The 25,129-nt window shown below is 50.2% G+C and overlaps 10 protein-coding genes across 10 annotated transcripts; 4 read left to right on the forward strand and 6 right to left on the reverse strand.

Moving 5' to 3' along the window:
* Positions 1 to 1,025: 1,025 nt before the first annotated feature.
* On the forward strand, positions 1,026 to 2,635 carry BDQ94DRAFT_182637 (uncharacterized protein; the record flags this gene model as incomplete). The annotated part of the gene is made up of 5 exons (XM_026774209.1): positions 1,026 to 1,080; positions 1,323 to 1,902; positions 1,934 to 2,016; positions 2,058 to 2,278; positions 2,337 to 2,635. The coding sequence occupies 5 exons, from the start codon at positions 1,026 to 1,028 to the stop codon at positions 2,442 to 2,444; spliced, it is 1,047 nt and encodes a 348-aa protein (XP_026622153.1). The 3' UTR covers positions 2,445 to 2,635.
* A 724-nt stretch (positions 2,636 to 3,359) lies between these two features.
* Positions 3,360 to 5,071, reverse strand: BDQ94DRAFT_87490 (uncharacterized protein). The gene is made up of 3 exons (XM_026776739.1): positions 4,578 to 5,071; positions 3,583 to 4,513; positions 3,360 to 3,510 (listed from the first exon to the last, which is right to left on the reverse strand). Exons 1-3 carry the CDS (start codon positions 4,896 to 4,898, stop codon positions 3,416 to 3,418), a joined length of 1,347 nt encoding a protein of 448 aa, XP_026622154.1. The 5' UTR covers positions 4,899 to 5,071; the 3' UTR covers positions 3,360 to 3,415.
* Positions 5,072 to 5,760: 689 nt separating this feature from the next.
* Positions 5,761 to 7,341, reverse strand: BDQ94DRAFT_182646 (flavin-containing monooxygenase; the record flags this gene model as incomplete). Its single annotated transcript, XM_026774210.1, has 1 exon — positions 5,761 to 7,341. Exon 1 carries the CDS (start codon positions 7,216 to 7,218, stop codon positions 5,761 to 5,763), a length of 1,458 nt encoding a protein of 485 aa, XP_026622155.1. The 5' UTR covers positions 7,219 to 7,341.
* Positions 7,342 to 7,593: 252 nt separating this feature from the next.
* Positions 7,594 to 8,774, forward strand: BDQ94DRAFT_174169 (lipase/thioesterase family protein; the record flags this gene model as incomplete). Its single annotated transcript, XM_026772290.1, has 3 exons — positions 7,594 to 7,793; positions 7,845 to 7,990; positions 8,053 to 8,774. The coding sequence occupies 3 exons, from the start codon at positions 7,594 to 7,596 to the stop codon at positions 8,772 to 8,774; spliced, it is 1,068 nt and encodes a 355-aa protein (XP_026622156.1).
* Positions 8,775 to 9,143: 369 nt separating this feature from the next.
* BDQ94DRAFT_174170 (SDR family oxidoreductase) lies at positions 9,144 to 10,248 on the reverse strand (the record flags this gene model as incomplete). Its single annotated transcript, XM_026772291.1, has 3 exons — positions 9,144 to 9,426; positions 9,481 to 9,874; positions 9,924 to 10,248. 3 exons carry the CDS (start codon positions 10,246 to 10,248, stop codon positions 9,144 to 9,146), a joined length of 1,002 nt encoding a protein of 333 aa, XP_026622157.1.
* Positions 10,249 to 10,779: 531 nt separating this feature from the next.
* Positions 10,780 to 12,550, forward strand: BDQ94DRAFT_182650 (cytochrome P450; the record flags this gene model as incomplete). The annotated part of the gene is made up of 4 exons (XM_026774211.1): positions 10,780 to 10,971; positions 11,024 to 11,439; positions 11,487 to 11,871; positions 11,936 to 12,550. 4 exons carry the CDS (start codon positions 10,780 to 10,782, stop codon positions 12,548 to 12,550), a joined length of 1,608 nt encoding a protein of 535 aa, XP_026622158.1.
* An 87-nt stretch (positions 12,551 to 12,637) lies between these two features.
* On the reverse strand, positions 12,638 to 16,656 carry BDQ94DRAFT_162326 (CobW domain protein; the record flags this gene model as incomplete). Its single annotated transcript, XM_026769523.1, has 9 exons — positions 12,638 to 13,487; positions 13,567 to 14,016; positions 14,081 to 14,389; positions 14,446 to 14,534; positions 15,111 to 15,473; positions 15,526 to 15,771; positions 15,832 to 16,005; positions 16,078 to 16,245; positions 16,315 to 16,656. The coding sequence occupies 9 exons, from the start codon at positions 16,654 to 16,656 to the stop codon at positions 12,638 to 12,640; spliced, it is 2,991 nt and encodes a 996-aa protein (XP_026622159.1).
* A 2,629-nt stretch (positions 16,657 to 19,285) lies between these two features.
* Positions 19,286 to 19,974, forward strand: BDQ94DRAFT_151069 (uncharacterized protein). Its single transcript, XM_026767692.1, has 2 exons — positions 19,286 to 19,728; positions 19,809 to 19,974. Exon 1 carries the CDS (start codon positions 19,484 to 19,486, stop codon positions 19,715 to 19,717), a length of 234 nt encoding a protein of 77 aa, XP_026622160.1. The 5' UTR covers positions 19,286 to 19,483; the 3' UTR covers positions 19,718 to 19,728; positions 19,809 to 19,974.
* BDQ94DRAFT_174173 (uncharacterized protein) lies at positions 19,801 to 20,157 on the reverse strand (the record flags this gene model as incomplete). Its single annotated transcript, XM_026772292.1, has 2 exons — positions 19,801 to 20,101; positions 20,153 to 20,157. The coding sequence occupies 2 exons, from the start codon at positions 20,155 to 20,157 to the stop codon at positions 19,801 to 19,803; spliced, it is 306 nt and encodes a 101-aa protein (XP_026622161.1).
* Positions 19,984 to 22,889, reverse strand: BDQ94DRAFT_151070 (putative C6 transcription factor). Its single transcript, XM_026767693.1, has 5 exons — positions 22,226 to 22,889; positions 20,587 to 22,179; positions 20,465 to 20,539; positions 20,153 to 20,416; positions 19,984 to 20,101 (listed from the first exon to the last, which is right to left on the reverse strand). Exons 1-4 carry the CDS (start codon positions 22,781 to 22,783, stop codon positions 20,336 to 20,338), a joined length of 2,307 nt encoding a protein of 768 aa, XP_026622162.1. The 5' UTR covers positions 22,784 to 22,889; the 3' UTR covers positions 19,984 to 20,101; positions 20,153 to 20,335.
* Between the last annotated feature and the right edge of the window lie 2,240 nt (positions 22,890 to 25,129).

Here is a 25,129-nt window from a genome sequence, read left to right on the forward strand (position 1 = left end):
AGCGGCAGGGGCAGGCGAATAGAGCTCACATTGGGTCTCGTGAATTGCTCGTGGCGGCCGTTTCCAGCTCCTTTGAGCAGCAACTCGGAGTCTCCGCTGGACTAGAGCTGAGCTCCTCCTTGTGCTAGTTATCCCTAGTTGCTGCATAGTCTATCGAACAGCTATGATCCTTGCTAGGGCGAGAATTCAGCTGTGGCTGCCTGAGGGGTAGGAAGAGGACGTGATCTCCTGACTGGGGCGGAGGGGGACTGGATGGGCCCAAGTCTTCGATCGGGGCCAATGGCAACGAACGATAGTCGGATAGTGGGCAAACCCGCATCGTCCTGACGAACTGCCGATCGAGGGGACGGACGCGGATTGGATGAATCCTTCTCGGCTGGCAGGACTCGATGTGATCATCATGGTATGTAAAACCGATACCATGCCAGTGTTCTGTATGTTGGAATTAGTTCGGCTACTCAGCAGGCAGAGAGGGTTCCACCGGGCTGAAGACGGGATAGACGGTTGCCTACTTCGGACAGATATTTGGTTTAACCGTCAAATTGATGGTCGGTGAATACATTTGCTGAGGGTTTCTTGTCTACCGGAGTAACTATGTCGGCACACGATCTGGTCTCTCATCAGAAACCAGTCCCAGCGCCATTGTCGTGCGCTGGACGATTGGGAGATCCATGGTTGGCAAGCACACACAGACTCCCGGCTGAGGAACCGCCCCGGCCCGCTTAGCGCAGTGGGTGCACGATCCGGAACCTCCGCAGCCAGTGCTGAACCTGTATCCAATTTTGATTAGTGACCAAACAGAGCTGTTCTAGCTCAGGAGAGGGAAGCGTCTGATCCAGACCAAGTTGGGATTGACGTTCCTGATTTGGCCAATGTGCAGGCCGCGTAGTCCCCGACGCACCAGGATGGAACCCCGAGATTCTTGCAGGCAGGAGTCATGATTAGCCGGATTCAGAGGGATACATTAGTCCCATGGAGCCCGTGGGATCTCGGGGCAATAAGCAGATCTGATTCAGCCAGGAGACATGGTGGGTGGGTCGGTATGGCTGGACGGAAGAATCTCGTCATCCAGCTGGAAAGGTGGGAGAGATCGGAGATTCACGATGGCTGCAACCCGCGCGCGCGGGTGGATAATTTTGGCTCCCACGTGACGGTTCAGCGACATGTTCAATCCAATATCGGTAAGGGACACGGCGCCATTGCCGGTGTCTCGGGGAGAAAACCCGGACGCAATTGACTGAAGGGGAATATTGCGAACCATCAAAGGGTGGCAGGCACGAATCGCCAAGTGGTGGATTCATGACCTAAAGTTTACTCCATAGTTCGTGCCTTGTCTGTCAAGAGGGAGATGGAGATGTCCGAATCGTCATGGCGAAGCGACCGAGGAAGGACCAAGGAACGAAACCGCGGATCCATCCCTGGCGGACGCGATCGATCCTCGTCGTGCCTGTTGCAGTCTAGCGTCCGAGTAGTTCCAGCAGTGCGGGAACCAACACTGACCCTGACAGGCCCAGCCTGTCCTGTCCGCATGTTCATCCAAACTTTCAAAGTGGAGATGGTTTTCATGAGCGCAGGATGGAGTAACTATACAAAATTTTTACTTGTTGCCACACTTTGTTCCCAGGACTCTGGCACTCACCATGTCCTTGATGTCGATCATGCCGGAAGAACTGAAATCTCTCCTGCTAGCTACAGCAAAGCCGAACTCACCTCGCGTCTGCGTCGTCTACCATTCCCTACCTGCGGACGGGATACCTCCAACAGCAAGGGGTCCACTTACTTGCAGATGCCCCAGTGCTCGAGCAAATTTCAATCATTTACTCAGCTCAGCTACCCCACTCGCAAAACTCCGGCTGAGCAGGAGGATGCCATGCTCGTGGCTACTGTGGGAGGTACTCTCGAGTACTGCTGCGGTTTACAGACAGACAGACAGACATAGTATGCAAGAATTGGCTGTTGTTGATGATTGCATTAAACCATCCATTGCATGCAACCATATTGGATTGGTTTTGATGGGTGGGTGTTCTGCATAGAATGTGTCAACTGTCAGTTTGTAGAGTCAGGTAACACAAAGATCATGTCGAGTGACTGCTGCTGCTGCCGGTGCAGACAGGGTGCAGATGGAAATGGAGGTCTCGTGTGGTATTTGCTAGCAATGGAGTGCCCGGCAGGAGTCACGGCAAGTACGGATTCAGCATTCCAATACACCCCGCCCTCTAGACGACCACACTCTACTTCACTTTCACAAGATTATCCTAGGTATTACCAGAATCTGATAGTGAGGCAAAGGCTCAACCCACGCTTATTGTAAAACTATATTGTTTATCTATTACTAGTACCCGTACTCGGAAAGAATAATCGGTGCCATTAAATATTCGGAGTCCCCGTATACCCGGTCTAAATATATATCTCCACCTCAAAATACAGTGTATGCATGGTCGTAATGCTCGGTTAATCCTCCAACTTGATCTGGAGAAGCAGCAACTTTGCTTAGAAAAAGCAATATATCCTATCAAAAGTACTACGCTGCTTTCACAAACCCATAGTGATGAGTATCCGTGATCGATCATCAAAAGAAACACAACCTATAGTACGGAGTACATGCATTGCAGGGCAACACCGGTGATAACACAAGAGACGATAGTATATATCAGAAGTACCCAGCGAATAGACGTACCACTCACGTATCAGATACACCACGATCCTATACTTCTGTAACTATGAACTACTTAGGTTACAGCTCGGATCCTGTCACATCATCCATCCCCATCCAAAGAAGCAAAACTTCGCGACGACGCTAAACCATCGCCGTTTCAACGCTACTGCTGAACCAGCACTATCGATGCAACCCCAAGACACTGCCTCCACAGTCAGACGCACAAGTCAGAAAGTAGCCTCCAGTCCAGCATGACACAAATTTCTAGCGCTGCCCCATCAATGGGTCAGACTACCGTAGCTAGTAGATTAATATAATATCTGACTGATCGCCCCAATAGATTTGAAGTAGATTAAGCTGAATTTACCCCTTACTTAGTCACCTTCTTCCTCCACCAGACGGACTTTTTTCGGAATTCGAATCCATTCAACCTATGCGAATCTCAATTTCTCGCCGTGTAGCAGTGTTATGCTTGGTGGCCGCCTTGACGTGTCACTCTGGCCGGCATCACCGGGAGGCGCAATCAGCTGGATGAATGGTTGGACCTTCGGGGCACCAAGGTGCTTAGGATGGATGCTAAACCCCGGGTTGGTTGGCTGGCTGATCGCCCGGTCTAGATGCCGACAAGCTCGTTTGATTCTTTACTAGGTGTATAATTGTGTTGTTGGATGTACAATTCCACGGAGTCGCCGGATCTCACATTATCAACAACAATGAATGACAGGTTGCTCGGTCGGATATATCACAAAATCAAGCACCCTAATAAGCCACCGCATTCAACGCATGTGGGTGGTATCCGTGACTGCGAGCAACTAAATCGTCGAAGTTATCGACCGTCTCCATGACATCCGTACCTACAGTAACATAACCACCGTCAGTATCGCACCTTCAAGACCGCCGCATAAATCAGAATGGCACAAACTCACCCCACATGAAATCCTGCCAGGATTTATCCGCCCAAAGATCCGGATTCTTCCCAGGGCCGCGAATAGCCTCATCGCGCTTGCGCTGTTCCTCGCCATCGGGCAAATGCAGCGCTTTCCGCGTAACCGCTGCGCTCTTCTGGATCCGTTCGGCGCGTTCCTTTCGTACCCGCTCATAAACCGCCAATGCGCTATCGATATCGTCCGTCAAAGCCAACACACACCCGAGCACCCCAGCATCCTCGATCGCCTGCGCCGCTCCCTGCGCCACATACGGCAGCATAGGATGGCACGCATCGCCCATCAAAACCACGCGATTCTCAATCCACGTCGGCAGCGGGAAATGCGAATTCAGCGTCCACTCCATCACCTCCCCGTCAGGAACATAACTCAATAAATCGCGAACGAGTCCATTCCAATCGGAATAAAATTCCTCCATCTCCCGCTTATCTCCCTTATTCGTCCAGCTTTCCTCCGTCTCCGCGCCTTCTTTCTGCGGATGCAGCAACACCATATTATACACGGTATTGTTCTTCATCGGGTACGCCATAATATGGCCTCCCGGCCCCATCCACCGCATCCCAACATTCTTCTTCAATAGTTCCCGCGCCCGCGGATCCCCTTTCATCTTATCCTCAGGGATCTGGATCCGGTACGCCGCATCCCCGGTCGGCTGACAAATATCCTTCACTCCATGATGCGCCGCCATCTGGTGTCGCAGATCGGACTTGATCCCATCCGCCCCGATGACAACATCCCCGGATACCCATTCCCCGGTATGAAGTTGCACGCGCGCAGAGAAATCGGGCGCCGCACAGACGACTCGCGAATCAGTTCGAATGGGGATATTTTCCGATCGTACCGCCTCAAGCAGGATACTTTGTAAGTCGCCACGATGGATGACTGCAAGGGGAGCGTGATACTTTTCTCCGACCTACACCACATTAGCTTCCACAGAAGCCCCGCAATGACAAAACGCAAGGTAAGGCATAACATACGGAAGGCATCAACTCCGCCTTCCCCAATTCCTCATCGTTCTTATACCTGCGGAGAGAATTCATCTCTAGCGCATTCGCCTTCTCCATGACCTTTTCCAGCAAACCCAGGCGACCGAGAATCCGCGCCGCATTCGGCGCCATCTGGATACCTGCCCCGACCTCGGCGATTTCCCGCACCCGCTCGAGAATGGTGACTTTGTGGCCGGTCTTGTGTATCGCCAGGGCGGCCGAGAGGCCTGCGATGCCGGCGCCGACGATTAGAACGTGCAGGGGTTGACCCTTGATGTGGGGGAGGTGGAAGGTGTCTTTGTAGGTGTTCATTCTGATTCTCGTACTGTGTATAGTGTCGTGCAGGGTAGGTATGGTTTAGAAGTTATCGTAGAAAGATAGAGGTAAGTTGAGTGAGCATACTTATACTGAACCAGAGCAGTGACATCATGTGTACCAGTGCACTTCTACCACTTGTACAACTTCAACCGGTTGATGGGTCGGCAACCTCTATCTGCTTCTTACCGCGTCAATTTCTACCATCTGTGGCACCGTACTTCATCGAAATCCATCTCTCGGAACACGTCTCGGGAGTCACACATGCGATAGTATACCCCCAACATGAGTCCACATTTTCACAGCAAGCAGGGATTTGCACTTTCAAGGTAACAATTAGAACATGACAATATCTAAAGTGGAGATGCGGATCGCCCGGAAGGAATTTGACTTCTTACTCTCCATAGAGTGTCGGCAGCCGAGTTCGGGATGTAGATTGCTGTTTTTGGGTATGATGTCATTTCATATCCAATATCCACCCATATCACGAACTATCCATTGTACGGAGTATTAGTCGAACTATAACTTCTACAATAAGGTATCAAATGTATGGATACGGACATGGCATGAAGCTGCGCTTACTACGTTGTATATGTTAATGTCTTCCTACACCACAGGATGTAAGCATGACAGGGGAATGTCTCTTATACAGGATGCAACATGTATGACACTACTAACAGGAGATTTATCTGCATAGATATCTTCAACCCAACAAGAACGAACAGGATATACTTATATACGCCAGTCATGGTACATGAGCATCAATATCGAGCAACAAGTTAACCAATCAATTATCAACCAATCCGCCAAAAAAGAAAGTAGCATGAAATCATCCATAATCTAAGCCACTACCCCAATATCACAACTGCTTCTTCCCCCCCTCAAACACCAACCCATCCAAATTCCCATGTTCCGCAAACCACACATCCCTCAGATAATTCCCCCGCGACACCCACGGTCCCCGATCCGCCGCCTTCGGCAACGCCCCCGACGCGCGGGTGATATACGTTGAGTTCAAATTCAAAAGCGGCCGCTCCTTTAGGCTTCCCGCCTCACCCGGCTGCAACCGTGGAATGGCTACCTTCGCACCAGCCGTCTCCAACTGCTTCAACAACCGACAGACAAACAACGCCGTAGCGTCGGCGCCCAACGTCCACGACGCATTCGTGTACCCGATCACGAACGCTGCATTGGGCAGATCCTGCATCATCATGCCGTGCCAGAGGAACTTGCTCGGGATGTGGATGGGTTCACCGTCGACGGTGACGGAAGCGCCGCCGGCAATGAGCAGTCTTAGCCCTGTGGCTGTGACGATGATGTCTGCGGAGAGGGAATCGCCGGAGGAGAGCTCGACACCGGATTCAGTGACGGTGGAGATGGTATCTGTTTTCACGTCGGCGTGGCCGGTGTGCAGGGCGCGGAAGAAGTCGCCGTCCGGGCAGATGCAGAGACGCTGATCCCAGGGGTTGTAGCGGGGTTTGAAGTGCGGGGAGTGGGGTACGTGGGCGGGGAGTTGGCCGGAGACGGAGAGGCGGAGGAGGAAGCGCGCAATGGTAGGGAAGGTCCGGCAGAACAGGAAGAAGAGGTGGCCGCTGATGAACCAGGTGATGCGCTGAATGCGACGCGAGAGGGCGGCGGGCAAGATGTAGCTGTACCACGAGCGGTTGCTGTTGGGAAGGGAGAGGATGTAGGTTGGACTGCGCTGCAGCATGGTTACCCGCGCGGCCTTCTCGGCCAGCTTGGGGATCAAGGTGATAGCTGTGGCGCCGGAGCCGACTACTACGATGTTCTTGTTGCTGTAGTCGAGGGATTCGGGCCAAAATTGAGGATGGATGACTTCCCCAGTGAACCGGGAGAGGTTCGGGATATCGGCTTCAAGAGGTTGTCTGTAGTCGTAGTAGCCGGTGCCAAAAATGACGAACCGTGCAGTCAGGGCGCGAGATTGCCCATCGTGGTCGACGGTCAGGGACCAGAGCTGGTCGGACGAGGACCAGTCGGCGCCGAGGAGACGGTGCTGGTAGCGGATTTTCTTGTCGATGCCATGTTTGCGAGTGGCGCGGTGCAAGTATGAGACAATAGAGGGGGCCTCGGCGATAGGGCTGTTGCCATCCCAGGGGAACCACGAGAAGCCGAAGGAGAAGAGATCGGAGTCGGAGCGAATGCCGGGGTATTTAAAGAAATCCCAGGTACCGCCAAGAGCATCGCGGGCTTCTAGGATAGTATAACGATAGTTGGGGAACTGAGATTGAATGCGGTATGCCGCATTGATGCCAGAGATGCCGGCACCGACAATGACAACATCCAAGTCGGTATCCATGACGAACAAAAGAGCAGTATAATGATGGTGATGATGAACTCGGGTGGTTGTACAGGCTACTTATAACGAGACAAGCAGCTCACATGGCCTCGGCTGCAGATGCAGCGCCATGATGAGTCCGAGGCTATCCTGATAGATCGTAACCGCCGGCCGTTGAGGCATCAAAAAATGGGCCTGGCGATCAGCGGGCAATCCCTCCCAAAGCGGAAACCCTTGCGACCCTCACATGCCACTGGACCGAACCGGCCCCTTGGATCTTTTGCAGTTCAGGCTGGGTGCCACAGGGGCCCGTGAAGACTTAAACTCGCTGTCGCACAGCCAGGATGTAGTCATTACTGTAAACAGAACTATTGTGAGACAGGTATCCTACCCGATATGATCGCTCCCAAAATCTCGCTCTCTTTGGCGGAGAAACTGGACTTGGTGCCAGCTCTCGCATCTATTACCTTGACAGTTTTCTGGGCCCTTCTGACCTCCCTTTATCGTTCTGCCGCATATCCCAAGACGTTGATGCTGCATATTGGCTATGCAGCATTTCGCAAAGCCACAGCCCGCTTGACAGTGGCCCAAATGCAGTGCGTTACATGACACCACCAACCTCTTGTGTTCATCCACTGACAACCCAGATATGCTCTTCCAACCACTGATCAAACCTACGAACGTTACGTCCGGAAGCACAAGCTACCCTCCAAGACAGTAAACTTGGGCGACGGGGCTCTGGGACATTGGATCGGGGACCCGAAAGCGGACAATATCTTGATTTGGTATCACGGTACATCCCCTTCCCCTTCCCTCTTCCACCATCCCATCTCTACAAACTAACAACAGATATAGGAGGCGGCTTCACCCTCCCCGCCAACGAAGGCTACTTCCAGTTCTTCCTGAACCTCATCACCCACCTGCGTAAATTCCACAATAAATCGCTCTCCATCTTTACGCTCACCTACACTCTCGCCCCGGGGGCCACTTACCCAACGCAACTGCGCCAAGCAACCTCCGCTCTCCGCCACATCCTTAACACGCACTCCCCTTCCCAAATTCTCCTTGGCGGGGATTCCGCAGGCGGGAACCTCGTCGGCGGAGTCCTCTCCCACCTCGCTCATCCCCACCCTCAGATCACCCCCATCCCCTGCCAAGAATCCCTCCGCGGAGCAATCATGATCGCACCCTGGACCAGTCTAGTCACGGACTACACCGACCAGGTGATCGATTCGCGCGGGGATTTAATTACCCCTGCTGTTGCGGGACCTTGGGCAAAGGCGTACCTTGGGTCCGGGGAACGGGACCATTATACGGATTTGTCCACTGCACCAGCGGAGTGGTTTGAGACCTTACCCGTGGAGAAGGTGTTGGTTTGTGGTGGCGGGAGGGAGATTCTGTTGCCTGTGATTGAGGGGTTCGTGGAGAAGTTGAGGGAGGGATTTGCAGGGGAGGTGGAGTTTTGTGTTGGGGAGGGAGAGGGACATGTGGCACCCATTTATAATTTGTATATTGGGGAGAAGGAGGAGACGGGGCAGGGGATGAGGGTGAGGGGGTGGTTGGGGGAGACTTTGTGATGGATGCAACGTAGATGATGTATGACTGGAAAGAAGTATAGAATGGTGGTAGTGGATAGTTGATTATTGACATAGCTTGTTTTTATTGCGAATCTTTGAATACTACATATGCAACGGACATGGAATATGTCAATTCTAAGATGGATCAAGACGAGAGGCCACATAGCAGTGTCTGCCTTACAATGGATTTTGACATATCACATACACATTAACCAAGTAGCCACACCGAAACTTGTTTGATTCTAAGTATGTATATGGGATAAATTATTGATGCATTGTATCTTTAACAGAAACCACTCATAGTAATACCGATCAGATAATATTATCAATATACAGAAGGCTAAACTCCACAATTAACTACTGTAAGCACTATTTACAAACATCGTTCTCCTTCTGCCACGCCCTCAACTTGACCAAATCCTTCGATGCCAACCCCCTCGCCGTCTCCTGCAACCACGTCGGCCACGCCCGCACCAAACTAATCCACCACAATGATTCAGGCAGAATAATCTGTCCACTCCTTCCAGACAGAATCTGCTTCGCAATCGTATTCCCCACCCTCTCCACCGTCAAAACGGGCTGTTTGAATTGCTTCCCGGCATCCGTAAGCTGCTGGATCATGGGTGTGCGGACCCAAAGTGGGTGGACCACACTATACACTATTAGCACTCTTCCCTGCATCAAAAGGGAGCTGAAGGAAACTCACCTAGTCTTCACCCCCGTAGCCTTATACCAATACTTCAACTCCTGCCCCAACCCCTCATGAAACGCCAACGCACTTGCCTTCGAACAACTATAATCCACAATTTCCCCGAGAGACATGAAGCTAGCCAAACTAGCCACTGTCACTACATGGCCATGATTGCGCTCAATCATAGCGGGGAGGAACTCCTTCACCATGAGAAAGTGCGATATCGTGTTAACTTCGAACGTTAATCTGATTTTCGCCTCGGTTTCGTCGAGGATTGTCCCGTCGTTGGCAACGCCCGCGTTGTTCACCAGGACTGTGGGGTGGCCATGTTCGCGCCGGATTTGTTCGGCGACTGGGTGCAGCGCGGCGGAGGAGGTGATGTCTGCTTTGTAGAAGTGGACGTTGGGTGCTATTTTGTGTTAGTAGCTGAGAAGTTTTACATAGGGAGGGGGACGTACGGAGCTTAAAGGAGGGTTCATTAATGTCGAGAATGATGACTTTCGCGCCGTGGCTGGATAGTTCTGTCATGATTTGTTTACCGATGCCGCTGCATCCGCCCGTGAGGAGGACGAGTTCGCGGGCGTTGTCCCATTTCCGGGTGCTGAAGTTGCTAAGGGATAGCGAGTTGAAGGCGCGGTTGGTTTGGCGCAGTGCAGTGAAAGCTAGGATGGCAGCGAGAGCTTTAGGAACCAGCGGGTGCAGCAATGCCTGCTGCACTGGAGGAGGCAGATTGGCCAGGGCAGTTTGAGTCCATTCGTGGACGACAGGAGGGATGAATGACATGATGGAAAGCTATTCTAATTGGTGGTGAATTGTTGAAGGTACCTTGATCAAGCTAAGATAAGGTAAGAGCGTGGCGGCCCTTGCCATATATCTATTTACCGGAAGACCGAGGCTCACATGGCTGAAGATTGTGGCATGAATGTGGCATTCTGTACATACCAGAAACTGAGACTCCCCAAAGGGGAAATCATTGCGATTGATCCGCGGTTAACTTTCGGACACAACAAAATGCGGAGATGCGATCCACTGGTTTGCATTGACGCCGATCAACGGTGCCGATCCCATGCGAATTTGTTCCTATTCCCATCAAAGCATTGGGGTATACTCCAGACTAGTCTATCTGATAATGTTGAGAGATGAGGGGCTAGGGCTGATCGTCGGTCCACGCAACCGAGGCAAGTTGCATCCAACCGACCCTGAATGCGACGTCGATCATCATACCCTTTTCACGACCTCATTATTTCTCCTGCTCATCTATACTCTCAACTTGAACTTACTCCCTGCAATGTCTGTTCAACATTGTACCACATCATGGACTCTCTCGTGCTGCTGGGAGCGTCCCTCGTAGAGGGCTACCTCCTCCAACACAGTTTACTCCCCGACTGGGCCTTTCGCAGTGTGACGCTGCTGGCACTGGCAGGCAATCTTATCCTCCGATTAGTCTGGGGGGTCGTTATCTATCCATACTGGGTGACTCCGTTGCGTCATTTGCCCACCCTACCGGTATAATTCATCAGCTGCTTTCTCATTACGATATAGTCACTAAAGATACCAGGGCAACCTCAACCACGCGCGCGTCCTCTTTGACGACCCCCGCGGCCGTCTCCCACTACAATGGATGAAAAGCATCCCCAACAATGGTCTCATCCACTTCCGCGACATCTTCAACCGCAGCTTCCTGCTCGCCACGAACCACCAGGCCCTGCTGGATATCATGAGCACTAACACCTACGACTTTGAGAAGCCCTGGCGCACCCGCGAGTTCCTAGCAAGGATCATCGGCTTCGGGCTGATTCTATCCGAGGGCAGCGCACATAAGAAGCAGCGTCGAGCTTTGACGCCATCGTTTAACGTGCGGCATATTCGTGCGCTGTATGGGCTAATGTGGGAGAAGACGGGTTTGTTGATGGATGAGTTGCAGAAGGAGATGGATGCGAATGAGGGCTGTGTGGAGATGAGTGTTTGGGCGAGGTACGCCACCATTTTACCTTCGGAATACCATACTAAGTGAGGAATAGTCGCCTTACACTGGACATCATCGGTCCCGCCGCCATGGGCCGCGACTTTCGATCGCTCCACAACCCCGAGAACAAAGTCGCCGACAGCTTCCTCGCTATCCTGGAGCCGACACGCGAGAAGATCGCTTTCTTAGCAGTCAATGTGCTTCTTCCGCAATGGTTTGCGCGCAAACTGCCCTGGCGCCTGAACAAAGTCATCGACACAGAAACAGGCTACCTCCGGGATCTCTGCAAGGACATTGTAGCAGAGAAGAGAGCCGCGATACTCGAAACGAAAGCCACTGCTGCAGAACTAGAAGCTGATATCCTCGGTACGATGATGCTGGGCGGTGACTTTAGTGATGATGAGCTTGTTGATCAGATGTTGACCTTCCTGGCTGCTGGTGTATGTCCCTATCACCCCCATACTTTCCCCAAATTGTAGAGGAATATATACTAAATATAAATAGCACGAAACAACCGCCAGCGCCTTCACCTGGGCCTGCTACCTCCTCACACTACACCCAACATACCAACCCCTCCTGCGGGATGAAATCCGCTCCCGTATCCCCACAGCATCTTCCCCTATCACCCACGCAGACCTCGAATCCCTTCCTCTGCTAAACGGCATCGTCCAGGAAGTCCTTCGCCTGTATCCTACTGTCCCGCTGACTCTCCGCGAATCCATCCGCGACACCACCGTCGCTAACACTGCCATTCCGAAAGGGACGAGACTCCTTCTCTGCCCGTACGCTATTAACCGTAGTCCGGAATTCTGGGGTGAGGACGCCGATATGTTCCGACCAGAGCGGTGGGTGGACACAGATAAGGAGGGAAATCAGGTGGTGAATGGACATGGAGGGGCGGGGACGAATTACGCTCAGATCACATTTTTGCATGGGCAGAGGGCGTGTATTGGGAAGGACTTCGCTAAGGCGGAGTTGAGATGTGCGTTGGCAGGGGTGTTGGGGAGGTATGAGGTGGAGATGAAAGATCCAACGCAGGTTATTCATATTGCTGGGGCGGTTACGACGAAGCCGGTAGAGGGGATGCATTTGAGGATGAGGAGGGTGGAGGGGTGGTAGATACTGTGGATATGGTGTGAGAGTATATAGTTTCATGATTTATGCAAATAGTTACTTTTAGTAGTAAATAATAGTCTATAATGAACATCATTTCTTAACCACTGGTCGAGTCTTATGTCCCTGTCCATGTGCATGGGAGTGCCCATGAGCATGAGCATGTCCATGTCCATGACCATTCATCAACTCACTTGCCTTCCTCTTCCCACTCTTCTCCCCCTTCTTCTCCTCCTCCTCATCCTTAATATCATCCTCCTCCAAATCAGGCCAATCCTCCCATCCATCCTCCCAAATCCCCGCCATAACCTCCTGCTTCTCGGCCCTCTTGACCCCCTTCGTCCGCATCACTTTCTCCCACTTCTTCATCTCCTTTTTGTCTAGCAGACACTCATCAAGCAGCTTTTTAATTGCTGTCGTATCAATGCCCTCACCAATGAAGACAATCTCCTGACGCCGATCGCCCCATTCACCCTTGAAGTCGTCTTCAATGGACTTGCGCACGTCCGCATCCTCCGGCCATGCTTCGTCAGGTAGTTCGGCGAACCACCCGCCACCACAGCCCAATGTGAGCATGGCGCCGGCTTGGCTCCATTCGCCGAATTGGTATGGGCGGGTGGCAAGCCAGAAGAAGCCTTTGGAGCGGAGGATTGGGGCGAGGATGGGGTCAGAGCGTTTGTTGGAAAGGATGGTTTCGGGGGGGATGGAGGTGATGTCTTCTTCGTCGTCTTCTTCTTCTTCCTCGTCTTCGGTGTCATCTTCATCGTCATCTTTCATTTCTTCGTCATCATCATCATCCTCTTCATCATCTTCTTCATCTTCATCATCATCATCCGCCCCAGCCGCATTCTGCAAGATAATGAACTTATCATGGAGCAACTTGAACAGCCTCCTGGGATGAAACGGCCGTCTAGCCGTATACACAAAGTTATTAATCCCATACCTGCCAACATTATTAGCCAAAGAGCAAACCACAACCACAGCCACATAACAGTCAAACGAAGAAGAGATAATAAACTTACTCAACCGTCTCCGGCCGCGGCGCCACCCTGTCTCCATTCCCAGTATTCAACCGACTCATCTCATGCAGACTCCTCAGCCAGCCCGCACCACTCGCCGCCTTGACGAAATCAAACCTCCCCGTGCCCAGGATCTCCCTAACATCGATCTTGGAGTACTTCGCCTCCATGACCTTGGCCGCGGGATTAAGCAATTTGATCAGCGTGTGGATCTTCTCTTTAGCAACCTTATCAACGAGATCAATCTTGTTGATGATAATCACATCCGCGAACTCGATCTGATCGACCATCAGGTCGGAAATGGTTCGCTCATCCTCGGGGATTACTTCCCCGGAGGTATATCTATCGGACAGAAATTCCGCGGTGTCCAGGTTAGAATGGAGATTGAATGCGTCGATGACGGTTACCGTGGTGTCGAGGGTAGTGAGGGTGTGGAGACCGCCTTGTTTGACACTGTACATACCAATCCATCAGCACACATCACTCATGCAATAGAAGGGGAAAAGAGGGAACATACATATCCTCAATAACCTTCCTCTCCTCCGCACTCAACACCTGATCAACACCACTCCCATCCCCATCCGCCTCCAACATGGCAGCCCCAAACTCCGCCGTGAACGTCTCAGCTACCTGCATCGGCTCACTAATCCCTGTGCTCTCGATAACGACGTACTCGACTCCATCTTGGGATGCGAGTCGAGCTAGCTCGGCGAGTAAGTCCCCGCGGAGTGTGCAGCATATGCAGCCGTTTTGTAGCTGGATGAGGGATTCCTTCGTGTGGGAGACGGTGTGGTGGTGTTTGATTAGGGTTGCGTCGATGTTCAAACTATACCTCCATATTAGATGGGAATCGAATCGAGAATTGGGTATAGATGGATGTACCTGCTCATGTCATTGACTATGACTGCGATGCGGAGGCCATGGTCGGGTGAGAGGAGGATGTGTTCGAGAAGGGTGGTTTTACCGCTTCCCTGGAGGTTTATTATATTAGTCTTTGTGACTTTGAGAATGTAGGAGGGAGAAGTACTAAGAATCCAGAAAGAAGTGTAACAGGTAGCTTTCTCCTCTTGGATGGAGCTGGGCTGTCCAGTGCATTGTGAGGGGTTGCTGGGTGAAGGGATTCTTTGCCGGAGTCGATCATTTTCTTAGTTATAGATTCTTGTGGCTTTTGAGAGAATGAAAAGATTCGAAAACGTGTCAGTAATACTTTTAAATAATTTGTCTTATATAGGTGTCACCACCAAGGTGTATATACTAATGTATACTACTTAGGGTTGGTTAGTTTCATCTCCGCTCTGATTGGTTTGCACCCAAGGTCCTCTTGTCTACAAGGTACTACATACTACTTACCATTCACATATGGTCTATTACCAAGGTACTCAGTGTCGTACCACATTGCTTACTTTACTAAAAGAAAGGGTGTAATATGTAAATAAACATAGTTCTATCTGTTTTACTGCCATGAATGACAAATCATCAACGACAGACCCTAACTAGTTGAAGAACCACCAAGTAGAGCACTACCGCGTAACACTCTCATCACTCACACAATCCACCCCAATTCCTCCCTGAATGTCATCGCAAACAATCTCTGCAGTGCCCTTCGGGCTCGTCAAGTTGACGTTCGACAAAGTAATGTTCGTGCACACCGCATCTGGCGAACACACCAGATCGGCTACAATCTTGCCATCTTTGCCCGAGGAAGAGCCCCAGATATTCTCGAACAGGATATTCGTGATATTCACAGCAGACGGGTACTTAGCACACTCTGTAGCGTTGATATCAAAGTAGCACTGGTCCAGCACGATCGGCGCATCTGTGTTCTGGATCTGAATGTTCTTGTACGTGACGTTATTGATGCGGCCGTAGCCGACGTCTTGGCCGGCCCAGGCTTTGAGGCGGGCGCCGTTCTATTCCACATCAGTCTTGTAATATGGGTCAGTGGGGAACGAGAAGACGTACCTGTCCATTCAGCAACGTCACATTCTCGATGTACACGTTCTCAATGATATCCATCTCGCCCGCGTACTGGCCAATACTACCCATACTCACCCCGTGCGTGTTATTGCACCACATATTCTGCACGAAAATGTTGGTCGTGTTCGGTTTCGGCGAGAAGCAGTCATCTCCGACATCGATGCGCATATTGGTGAAGCTGACGCCATCGACGTCGAGAGAGTCCATACCGTCGGTGTTGGCGGGGTCGGACTGTCATCAGTTAGCATCCATGCAATGGAAATTTAAAAGCCAGAGGAAAAGAGGACTGACTGAAGCATTGGTCGAGAACGCATGGATATACACATTATCAAACGAGACATCGTTGGTCCGAACGAAAAAGTTCGTCCAGCACGGCGAGTTCAGCTGCGTGATGCCCTCGACGGAGATACGGGTTGCATTATCGGTGAGGAAGAGAATGGGACGGTAGAACGTGTTATCTGAGTCCTGTCATCGTTGCTGTCATCAGCATTGTCTGTTCTTTCAGGGAGGTACGGATGGTATCATGGTGTGACATACCAAGATCTGCTTCCCCGCAAACTCATCATACCATTTCTGTCCATTGCCGTTCAACACACCACTCCCGAAGATCTTGATGTCCTGGCCACCCCAGCGCCAGAAGGTGATGGATTTCTGGAAGTCGTAGTAGAAGTTGTTGGCTTGCCAGTAGGTGATGTTGTTTGTGAACTAAGCAGGACCACCGAAATCAGTATCATATTTTCAATACTCCTTATTGAAGAAGGGCAAGGAAAGTACCTGAATTTCTCCCTCAAGCTGCACCTCAATGTTATCCAAGAATGTCAAATCTAACTTCTTCCCAATCACGTAGGTCTCCCCCTGCTTCAACAACAACCGACCGCCATGGTTCGCCTGCTTCAAGCCCCAGAGGAAGTCACTGGACACATCGTCGAGGGCGTTCCTCGAGGCCCGAATAGTAACTGTCTCTCGGTCTGGATACTTGTGATGTTGAGCACCAATGGCTCGTAGATCTGCTGTGCTGGATGCGGGGATGATTTGTGCGCCGGGGATGAGGGGAGATCTGGGGATTGAGACGCCGAAAGCAGCGGTGAGGAAGAGCGTCAAGGGAAGGAGGTACATTTTGCAGATTTATTCTTCTCCGCCGTTTTCTTCTCGTTTGCTCTGACTCAAATTCAACAGACAATGTTCATCCATTATATATGGACTCCTAGCTGGTGTAGCTGTACCCCAGATACTAACGATCGATAACATCATAGCAGTCCCGATAATCTGGGGAAGGGATTGGGGTAACCCCACGGGGAAACAGGGAGAACAATTTCCCACCTGTCATCGTGATCTTGGCTGGTGCACGGGGTCGGCCTGAGCTGGCGCAATTTCCCCGGATTGTCAGTGAGGCTGGTGATGGATTTCCCACCAATCGAGGGTGACTCACGGGATGTAGATACGGTGAGTAATGGGGTGATGGGTTGAACGTTGTGGAGTGGCTAGCTCATTGTGGGGATGGTAGCTGGCTATCGTATATACGTAGAATAAGGTGGGAGTGTTGTTGTGTGGGTTTGCTGGTGGGATGATATCCTCCGTGATGTGGGTACGATGCGTAGAGGGCATGCTATACTGCAGCATAGCATGACTCGACTGTATACTGAGGGCGAAACGTATTATGTTATTGCGGGAATAATTGCTGCTTGCATCCTCACTATTAATTTTTATCTCATCAATCTCTCTGTAGTATCTCTGCCTGTCAAAGCACTCGACAGATGACAAGCATTTCTATACCATTACCCACACTCAGATCTAGGCACAATAAACCTTAATGAGATAAATAACTATTTAACGTAAGCGGCAAGCGAGTCGGCCACGTAAGCGAGTCGGCCACCCATCGAAACTCGTCCGCGCCTCCGAAAGCGATGCTATCCAAACAGCCATTACACCACCAAAAATGCCTAAATCATCAAAAGAGTGGGTGGAACAAGAGGGCAGACTCTGCTTAGCAGTTGAAGCTATTCAGAAAGATCATACAAAGTCTGTTCGTGAAGCTGCACGTATTTTTCAAGTTCCTCGATCAACACTTCAAGATCGCTTGAATGGACTCAAATTTCGCAAGTATATTAGAGCCAACTCACATAAATTGACCTCTATAGAGGAAGAATCGCTTGAAAAATGGATTATATCATTAGATCAACGTGGTGCACCACCAAACCACTCTCAAGTCCGTGAAATGGCAAATCTACTACTTCAAAAGCGCGGTCAAAATACAACTATTTCTGTCAGACAAAAATGGGTCACCAACTACGTTTCAAGGCATGATTCCTTGAAAAGTCGATATAGCCGTCAAATAAACTACAAACGAGCAAAATGTGAAGAACCTGAAGCTATTCAGATGTAGTTCAGACGCGTACAAACCGCTATATCAACATACGGCATTGTTGATGAAGATATCTATAATTTTGATGAAACTGGCTTTGCTATGGATGTTCTAGGCACTACTAAAGTTGTTACACGCTCAACATGTCAAGGAAGACCCTTTCTTATACAGCCAGGGAATCGCGAATGGATAACTTCAATTGAATGTATCAACGCTGCTGGATGGGCGCTGCCAGCATATTTAGTGTTGAAAGCAAAAACACATATTCAAGCTTGGTACGAAGGAAGTCTACCATCTTCCTGGAGAATTGCTATATCACCAAATGGATGGACAACATGAGAGATTGGTCAAGCATGGCTTAAAGATCACTTTATTCCTTATATCAAAACATGAAGAACAGGCCAATATAGCCTCCTCGTACTTGACGGGTATGATTCGCATCTAACACCTCAATTTGATGACATATGTTATCAAAATCAGATTATACCTGTCTGTATGCCTGCTAATTCCTCACATCTATGTCAGCCTTCAGATGTTGCATGCTTTTCGCCTTTAAAGAAGGCTTATCAAGATCAAGTTCAACAGCTTATCCGTACGGGATATCATCATATCGAGAAGGTTGATTTTCTTGATATGTATCCGAAAGCCCATGCTCAAGCGTTTACTAAAGCAAATATACAAAGCGCTTTTAGAGCTTCAGGTCTTGTTCCTCTAGATCCAAACAAGATACTGGAGAATATGATCTTCAAAGAAACCAGCCGTCCGAGCAGTCAAAGTACCTTCTCTTCTTCGATCTTTACAAAAACACCAAGAAATTCAAGGCAATTCAAGAAGTACGAGTCTACACTATCTCAATTACTTCAACAACAAGATACACCAGCTACACCAATACAGTCAGCCTTATCGCACATCTTTAAAGGCGCGGAGATTGCTTTGAATCATACAATACTACTTGAGCATGAAAATCGCCAACTACGTGAAGCTCTTGAAAAACGAACCACCAAGCAGAAACGCAATCAACATCAAATGGATGGTTTGAATGGCTTCACTGTACAAGAAGCGCTTGAGGCTTTCAACCACGCTAGAGTGTTGGAAGAACAAGCTGGGGATACAGGTCCTAGAGAGAATCAACCACGCCGTCGGGCGCCTCCTAGGTGTAGCGCGTGTCATATTGTAGGACATATACGTACTAGATGTCCTAATCGAGCAGTATCTTGAGATAGAGCTCTTTAAAGCGTTGAATTAGATGTTCAAAAAGCTTCATTTTTGTATATAAATCAGAATGATGATCTGCTAGCGGGAGGTGGCCGACTCGCTTACGTGGCCGACTCGCTTGCCGCTTACGTTAAACAATGTTAATAATCAAACATAACTCAAATTCTAGCCTTATGCATACGCTGTTTGCCTGCCATACAAATACTCTCTAAGTTGTAGATAAACCCATAAATCAGCCTCCCCCAAAAAACAAGTCTCTTCCTCGGCCCATCTGTTTATCTCCCCACTAAACCCCGCAGATCGTTCCCAACAGGCGATCCCAATCTCCGACTTATCCCCACATTGTCCCTCCCATACACCCAACAAATGAATCCCAAAATCAAAAATCTCATAATCAAGACACAAAACGAATTACAACTTCCTCCCCCCCAACACCAAAGCAGTAATACAACTAATATTTCCAGACCACCACAGCACCGACCGCGAAAAACTCAACGTCTCCGACTCAATAAACACATACGCAAGCCCGAACAAGATCCTAGATATCGTGTACCATGCCCCGATACCATTGATCACGTCGTTAGGGAGGCCTGTGTGTAAGGCTACTACCACTATATCACCCATGAAATCAATTAGCATTTTACTCATAAGAAAAGAGGCATTGGCTTTGGGTGAAATGTTGGTCACGCACCAGCCGCCACGAACAGCGGGAATCCCTCGACGGCATTCGCATGCGCTGCCTCCTGTCGCTTGAGTCGATTCAGTTGTCTGCGGGTGATCTTCCCTGCTTGCACTGCTGCCTCGCCATAGACTTGGAGGTCTTCTCGGGGAGCGACGTTGTGGTCGATACGGAGGAGACGTTTCGCGGGCCGCGTGCTGAGGATGCCGTAGGCGTAGAACCAGTTGAAGAGGAGGTAGGGGATGGCGCGGTTGGGGAGGCCGTGGCCTGCTGGGGCTGAGAGGCCGAGAATTGTGAGAAGGGATCTGATTCTCTTAGTAGGATGTACTGTAGTGTGAAGTGAAGGAGTAACTTACGACATGAGTGAGGTGCTTGGTTAGGAGATGCTCTTGCTGTGGAGATGGGAGAAGATTATATACTAAATCTATGTAATGATCGGCAGTCATATCGTACATCATAGCCTGTCGGCTTCACATGAATCTTTTATTCTTGATCGCAATAATTCGCCATTCCAACGCCTCGGTACTACCAACCCTTGTCTACAACAGCGCCAAAAAGTCCTGGTCCCACATATCTGGGATCGCAAAGTCGTTGAGGTCGAATAGTGTCCCGAATTCAGACTGCATCCGTTAGCATTCGTCTCTACCAGATGGCTTATCAGAACTCACTGTATCCAGCCCATAGGATGCAGGGTCGAATTGCATTTCTGGCGTTGCCAGACTCAACGATGGTGTAGAAATCGGCTACTTCTGTTAGCATATATCAAAAACAAATCGGAATTCATACGTACTGTCGATGTGGCCTTGGCTCGGACCGTCTCCCAACTTGCTCCCTGCAACATCTGCTCGCACATCTGCATACATTGCATCGCGTCCCGCTCTATCGCCTTCTGCGGATCTTCTCCTCGCAGTCTCGCCCTCACCGATGACAAAACGAGCGTCGGCAGAAAGAAGGCCTTCCCTCCCTTGCCGTTTGGTGTGATCCGGCTGCCGAATGTTTCAACTGTCCGCTCGACTGCTCCGATCATCACCTCCTGCTGCGACCGTACCAGATCATTCAATGATGTGAGTGCGCTGGACTGTATTGTCGATGTGTTCTGCGTGTTGAACTCGCCCGCCTGCAGGTACAGTTCAACACATACCGTCAGAGCAGCGTGCAAAAACTCATCGCGGAACATTCCCCCGCTCAGTTGCCCCAGATGCGGGCATACCTGCGAGCTCGCCGGGGGCTCGTGGTGAGAGAGGATCTCCAGTGCGGACTCGAGACAGATCTTTCGCGAATAAGAGAATTTCGGCGACCGGATAATACTCAGCGCAAAAGGCCGATTCAGAACGAGAATCGATCGCCGCAACAAAAACACCAACATTGACTGCGCGAATGACGGGGCGGTTCCCGAAGGGGTCGGTCCGGCCTTCTGGAAGATTTCCAAGCCAAAGTGCATGAATTGGATCAGCTCTTCGCTCAGCCGCAAGGCTTCGTCATATGATATCGTAAGTTTCAGACTGTTAATGGCCTTGGCGATGCGGAGTCGCAGGGGTAGCGACTGCAGGAGCAAAACCTGAAAAGTGCTTTGTGTGTATACCCCTATATCTTTCGGGACGGGATCATCGACCATATTTTCCGTCAGCTGGGAATCGTCCAAGTTAGAGGGCGGCTCGCAATCGTATTCGTCCAGGTCGATCGTGGGTGGCATTCCGCCATCCAAGGACGACTGTAAGTCGAGCTCCAAAATGGTTGCCCATAGCCGCCGGCGCATCTCGGCCCAGAATTTGGTCATCTTGCCAAATCGATGAGGATCCCGATGCAGCCCCATGGTCATGGCAGTCCGTATGAGCGAGCCAGAGGAGATCCACACAATGTCCCCGTCAATCGCATCAGCCTGCCGTGCAATCATCAAAAGACATTCAATTTGCAAAATGTTGAAATCGATGGTTGAGCTGACCAGCGTGAGCGCAATCCACGACCGAACACCGGCAATCCATTCAGCGGCTGTCTGATACACTCTGCTCTCCCCATTAATCTTAGTGTTCGGGTTCAAAAAACAGCAACTGGCTGCCATCAATGCCAGCAGCTTTGCCACAAAAGACGGTTCCTTAGGCTGTGCTCCCGCCCAGAAGTTTTCGTACTGCTCCAGGAATGTCGGGATATGCAAGATACGATGTGTCGTCTCAAACGTGGTCAGATACAATTTGAGTAGTTCATCAGCAACTTGTCGAGGCGGAACCATCTCCTCCAGCGAGGGAGACTTTTGTTGATAGGCGCGCTGGTGCTCCTGTCGCTCTCGAGCCCATATCTCCCCCTTGAAGTCCTTGAACTTCTTGTAATTGGGGATTCTCTTCAGCGTACTGCGGCGGCCCCGCATGAACTTGCCAACATCTTCAAACTGCGGATATTAGCACCATTTACGAATTAGCCATGGCATAACGCACACTTACAAAAGAGATAGAGACAGACGAATGACTCCGTCCAACGAATCGCGTGCGGATTTTCTTCCCCCGAAAACAACACCGATCGGGGAGATCTTTCACATTGTCAATGAGATTTTGCGACTCCGGACCCAAACGATGCCCGATGTCTACCGAGTCACCACCCAAACTTTCTGGGGTGTGCATAGACCCAGTTTTGGAGAGCGCGCTTTCCAGGAACTGGATGCGATTACGCAGCTCGTGCAACTCGTCCGATCGCGCTTTCGGCTTGGTCACCCTGTTTGCGGACTGGTGCTTGGAATCAAAGACATAGAGGCCACCGTGCGCCGGGCTGGCTCGACTGCTGGAGACACGCACGCGTTCTGGCGGGGTGCGGGAAGCACTTCCCGACACCGGCGCCTGAGGGCCAACGTAGATGCATTGATCTGGCGTTTTGGACTTGACGCATTGTCCGCATGGCAGGGAGCGATCGCATTTTAGCTTGCGACGCCTGCAAATGGTGCAAGATAGGGGTGGTCTGCGCCGTCGCGGCGGAGACTTTGGAGAGTGGTCTTCTTCCATTGCTTGGAGAAAAAGAGCAGGATTCTAGCTCGGGGCGATGATGTGACTGATGGTGGTGAGATGGATCCGACCGTGCCAAGTCACCTGATGCAGTTCTATCGGCGGTGGATCGTCGTGAAGTTGATGTTAGAGATGAAGCGGAGGTCGACAGCAGCGACCGGCGACATCAAAGTCTTATCTGATCTGTAAGCTTACGGCCGAGCCCCACGGGCTTCGCTGCCTAATTTGGCTCAGGAGTAAGACGTGGTCATTCAGAGTGTGTGGCACTTGATGGGCTTGAGTGGTTAGTGGCAGCCTGGGGCGTACTTTGGATTCTTCGTAGTATCTCATTAGTCGATGGGTTTAGTTCTGCCTCTTCAGGAGTCATCCGGGATTACCCATCGGACTTGCTCGATGTGGATGTCCGAGATCTCGGAGTTACGGTTTATGGTTAGCTTCGCTCACATAAGCATGTTTGTCAGTGGTCCACAGCAAGAAAAGACAATGAAACAAGGGGAAAATTTACCTGTTGAGTACCCATTCCATGCAGTGCCTTTAAATATAAACTGATCCAAGTCTGGTTCTAATTATATCCATACGGAAAATAATGTAATTTTTGGAAGAAACTCCGTCTCTTCTGGAAATGAAGTGGAGGGGACGGCAAGCGTGACAACATCAGATGTCGGCTCTAGCTGAATCTAGTCTAGCCCCAGGCCTGCATTTCCCATAGGGCTGAACATTGCACAGGTGGAGAAGCCCATCCAGTGCTTGTCTTGTATCTTACTCGATACGACTGTCCTGCCATGTGAGGCAATACTACCTAGGCTGGTCGTGGCTTCTTTTCTTACAGATAAATAAGTAATTCAGTTAAGTTTATAATAAGAAAAATTATTAGATTTAAGCTATTGGCTTGCATGGTCTCATCATCATCGTAGGCACCCAAACTTGTCCTCATGACCATATAAGCGTCGATAGATACCGTGAACAATGCGCTGCTAAGCTAAAACAGTCTGTTGCATATCGGCCTTCGGGCCTAGCAAACACCGAGCATAGTCAAAACTCTTATCTAGTATTTGAAAGAATACTCTCCGAATTTCCCACACTAATATCGTCTTGGTGCTGTGACAAAAAGACTTCTAGGTTAACGATGCATTAGACTTTAAAGTCATCCACTCCTCAGCAAAGTCATGTAGGTACGCCATATTTAGTTGAATACGGAATAACAGCGTTGGGATCTTGTGCAGTTTCCCGTGGACGTGAAAGAATCCCCTCCGTTCCAGGAGCGGGGCTAGACTAGCCTTTAGATGTTAGATTGAGGACCCGGTTTCTACGTAAATACCATGTTTCTTACCGTGATGGTCTGAGCCCTCCTGTGGGACACCTTGTCCACATTTGCACGTCCCCTTTCACTCTATTACCGACAAATTCTGACCACTTCAGCTATATCACCACATTGAATTGGCTTGTTTCATCGATCCGCAAGTCTCTATCGGCATGTAAACAGGACTGCAGTTTGCTCCATCCACAATAGAATTCTATAACTTGTCATTGCATATTAGCGTACCAGAGTAAATGTCTTAATCACCATTGAAGTTAGGCCAGAAGTATCTTAGTTCTATATTTTCTGGGGCCTTGTTTTTCGGCCGCGTTGGCAACGAGCGGTGTTCCGTGTGTAAATCCCTTGTGAACCAATGGGTGCTGGTAATCAATTAGCTAGCCTTTTAGGTATTGAGAAGTCCATTCCACTATTCTCTTTGGTGGTGCGAACCATTCCAGAGAAGCAGGTGGCGAGGCGGACGGCGTGGATATTACATTGATCGTGGCCTGAATGTGCATGAAACTACCTATAGAGTCAATCTTTTTTACCCAGGTGGGATTCGCGGGGCTGCTTAGTTGGGATTTCCTTTTGTCGTCGGCCTCAAGTGTGCAGTCGACCCATTCTAAGATTCAAGGGCGAGAGTTCCACACGCGATTTGATGAACCACTGGGACATCCCTGTGCGCTTTAGACAGTAGTCACCTTGTATCGAGTATCTCTTTGGCTTTTGTTTGACTTCTCTACTGCAATGTCGTGTGGACCCCTTGTCCAGGTTGTATGACTGTAAATGTTAGGGTTGAAATAGTATCAGTCCCACGGTGCATCAATGCCGAGGGTTCTTTATCTTCTCCTGTATCTTTAGGTTCGATATCTAATTCTCATTCGAGGCTACGTCGGGCCGTCATATCGGCATGTAAGCGGGGCCAAGATTCACTCCATCCACTTTCGACGACAGCTATGGGTAGGTTGTTTTACCTTGATCCAAATATGTCTGTTCACCTTGAAGAAGTAGCATATATCCAGTAAAATCATTTGAAGATGCGGTTAAAC

This window comes from Aspergillus welwitschiae, assembly GCF_003344945.1.
Source record: "Aspergillus welwitschiae strain CBS 139.54b unplaced genomic scaffold BDQ94scaffold_39, whole genome shotgun sequence".
NCBI lineage: Eukaryota > Fungi > Ascomycota > Eurotiomycetes > Eurotiales > Aspergillaceae > Aspergillus > Aspergillus welwitschiae.

Bases quoted from the DNA above. Each gene is read 5' to 3' on its own strand.
- BDQ94DRAFT_151070 (XM_026767693.1), bottom strand. From the start codon at position 22,783: ATGGAAGAAGACCACTCTCCAAAGTCTCCGCCGCGACGGCGCAGACCA. The intron at 20,540-20,586 runs GTACGTATGAAT...TAACAGAAGTAG, and splicing joins GAGCCAAGGCCACATCGACA to CCGATTTCTACACCATCGTT. The intron at 20,417-20,464 runs GTGAGTTCTGAT...TAACGGATGCAG, and splicing joins CATCCTATGGGCTGGATACA to TCTGAATTCGGGACACTATT.
- BDQ94DRAFT_151069 (XM_026767692.1), top strand. From the start codon at position 19,484: ATGAATCCCAAAATCAAAAATCTCATAATCAAGACACAAAACGAATTA.
- BDQ94DRAFT_87490 (XM_026776739.1), bottom strand. From the start codon at position 4,898: ATGAACACCTACAAAGACACCTTCCACCTCCCCCACATCAAGGGTCAA. The intron at 4,514-4,577 runs GTATGTTATGCC...AATGTGGTGTAG, and splicing joins AGGCGGAGTTGATGCCTTCC to GTCGGAGAAAAGTATCACGC. The intron at 3,511-3,582 runs GTGAGTTTGTGC...ATGTTACTGTAG, and splicing joins CTGGCAGGATTTCATGTGGG to GTACGGATGTCATGGAGACG.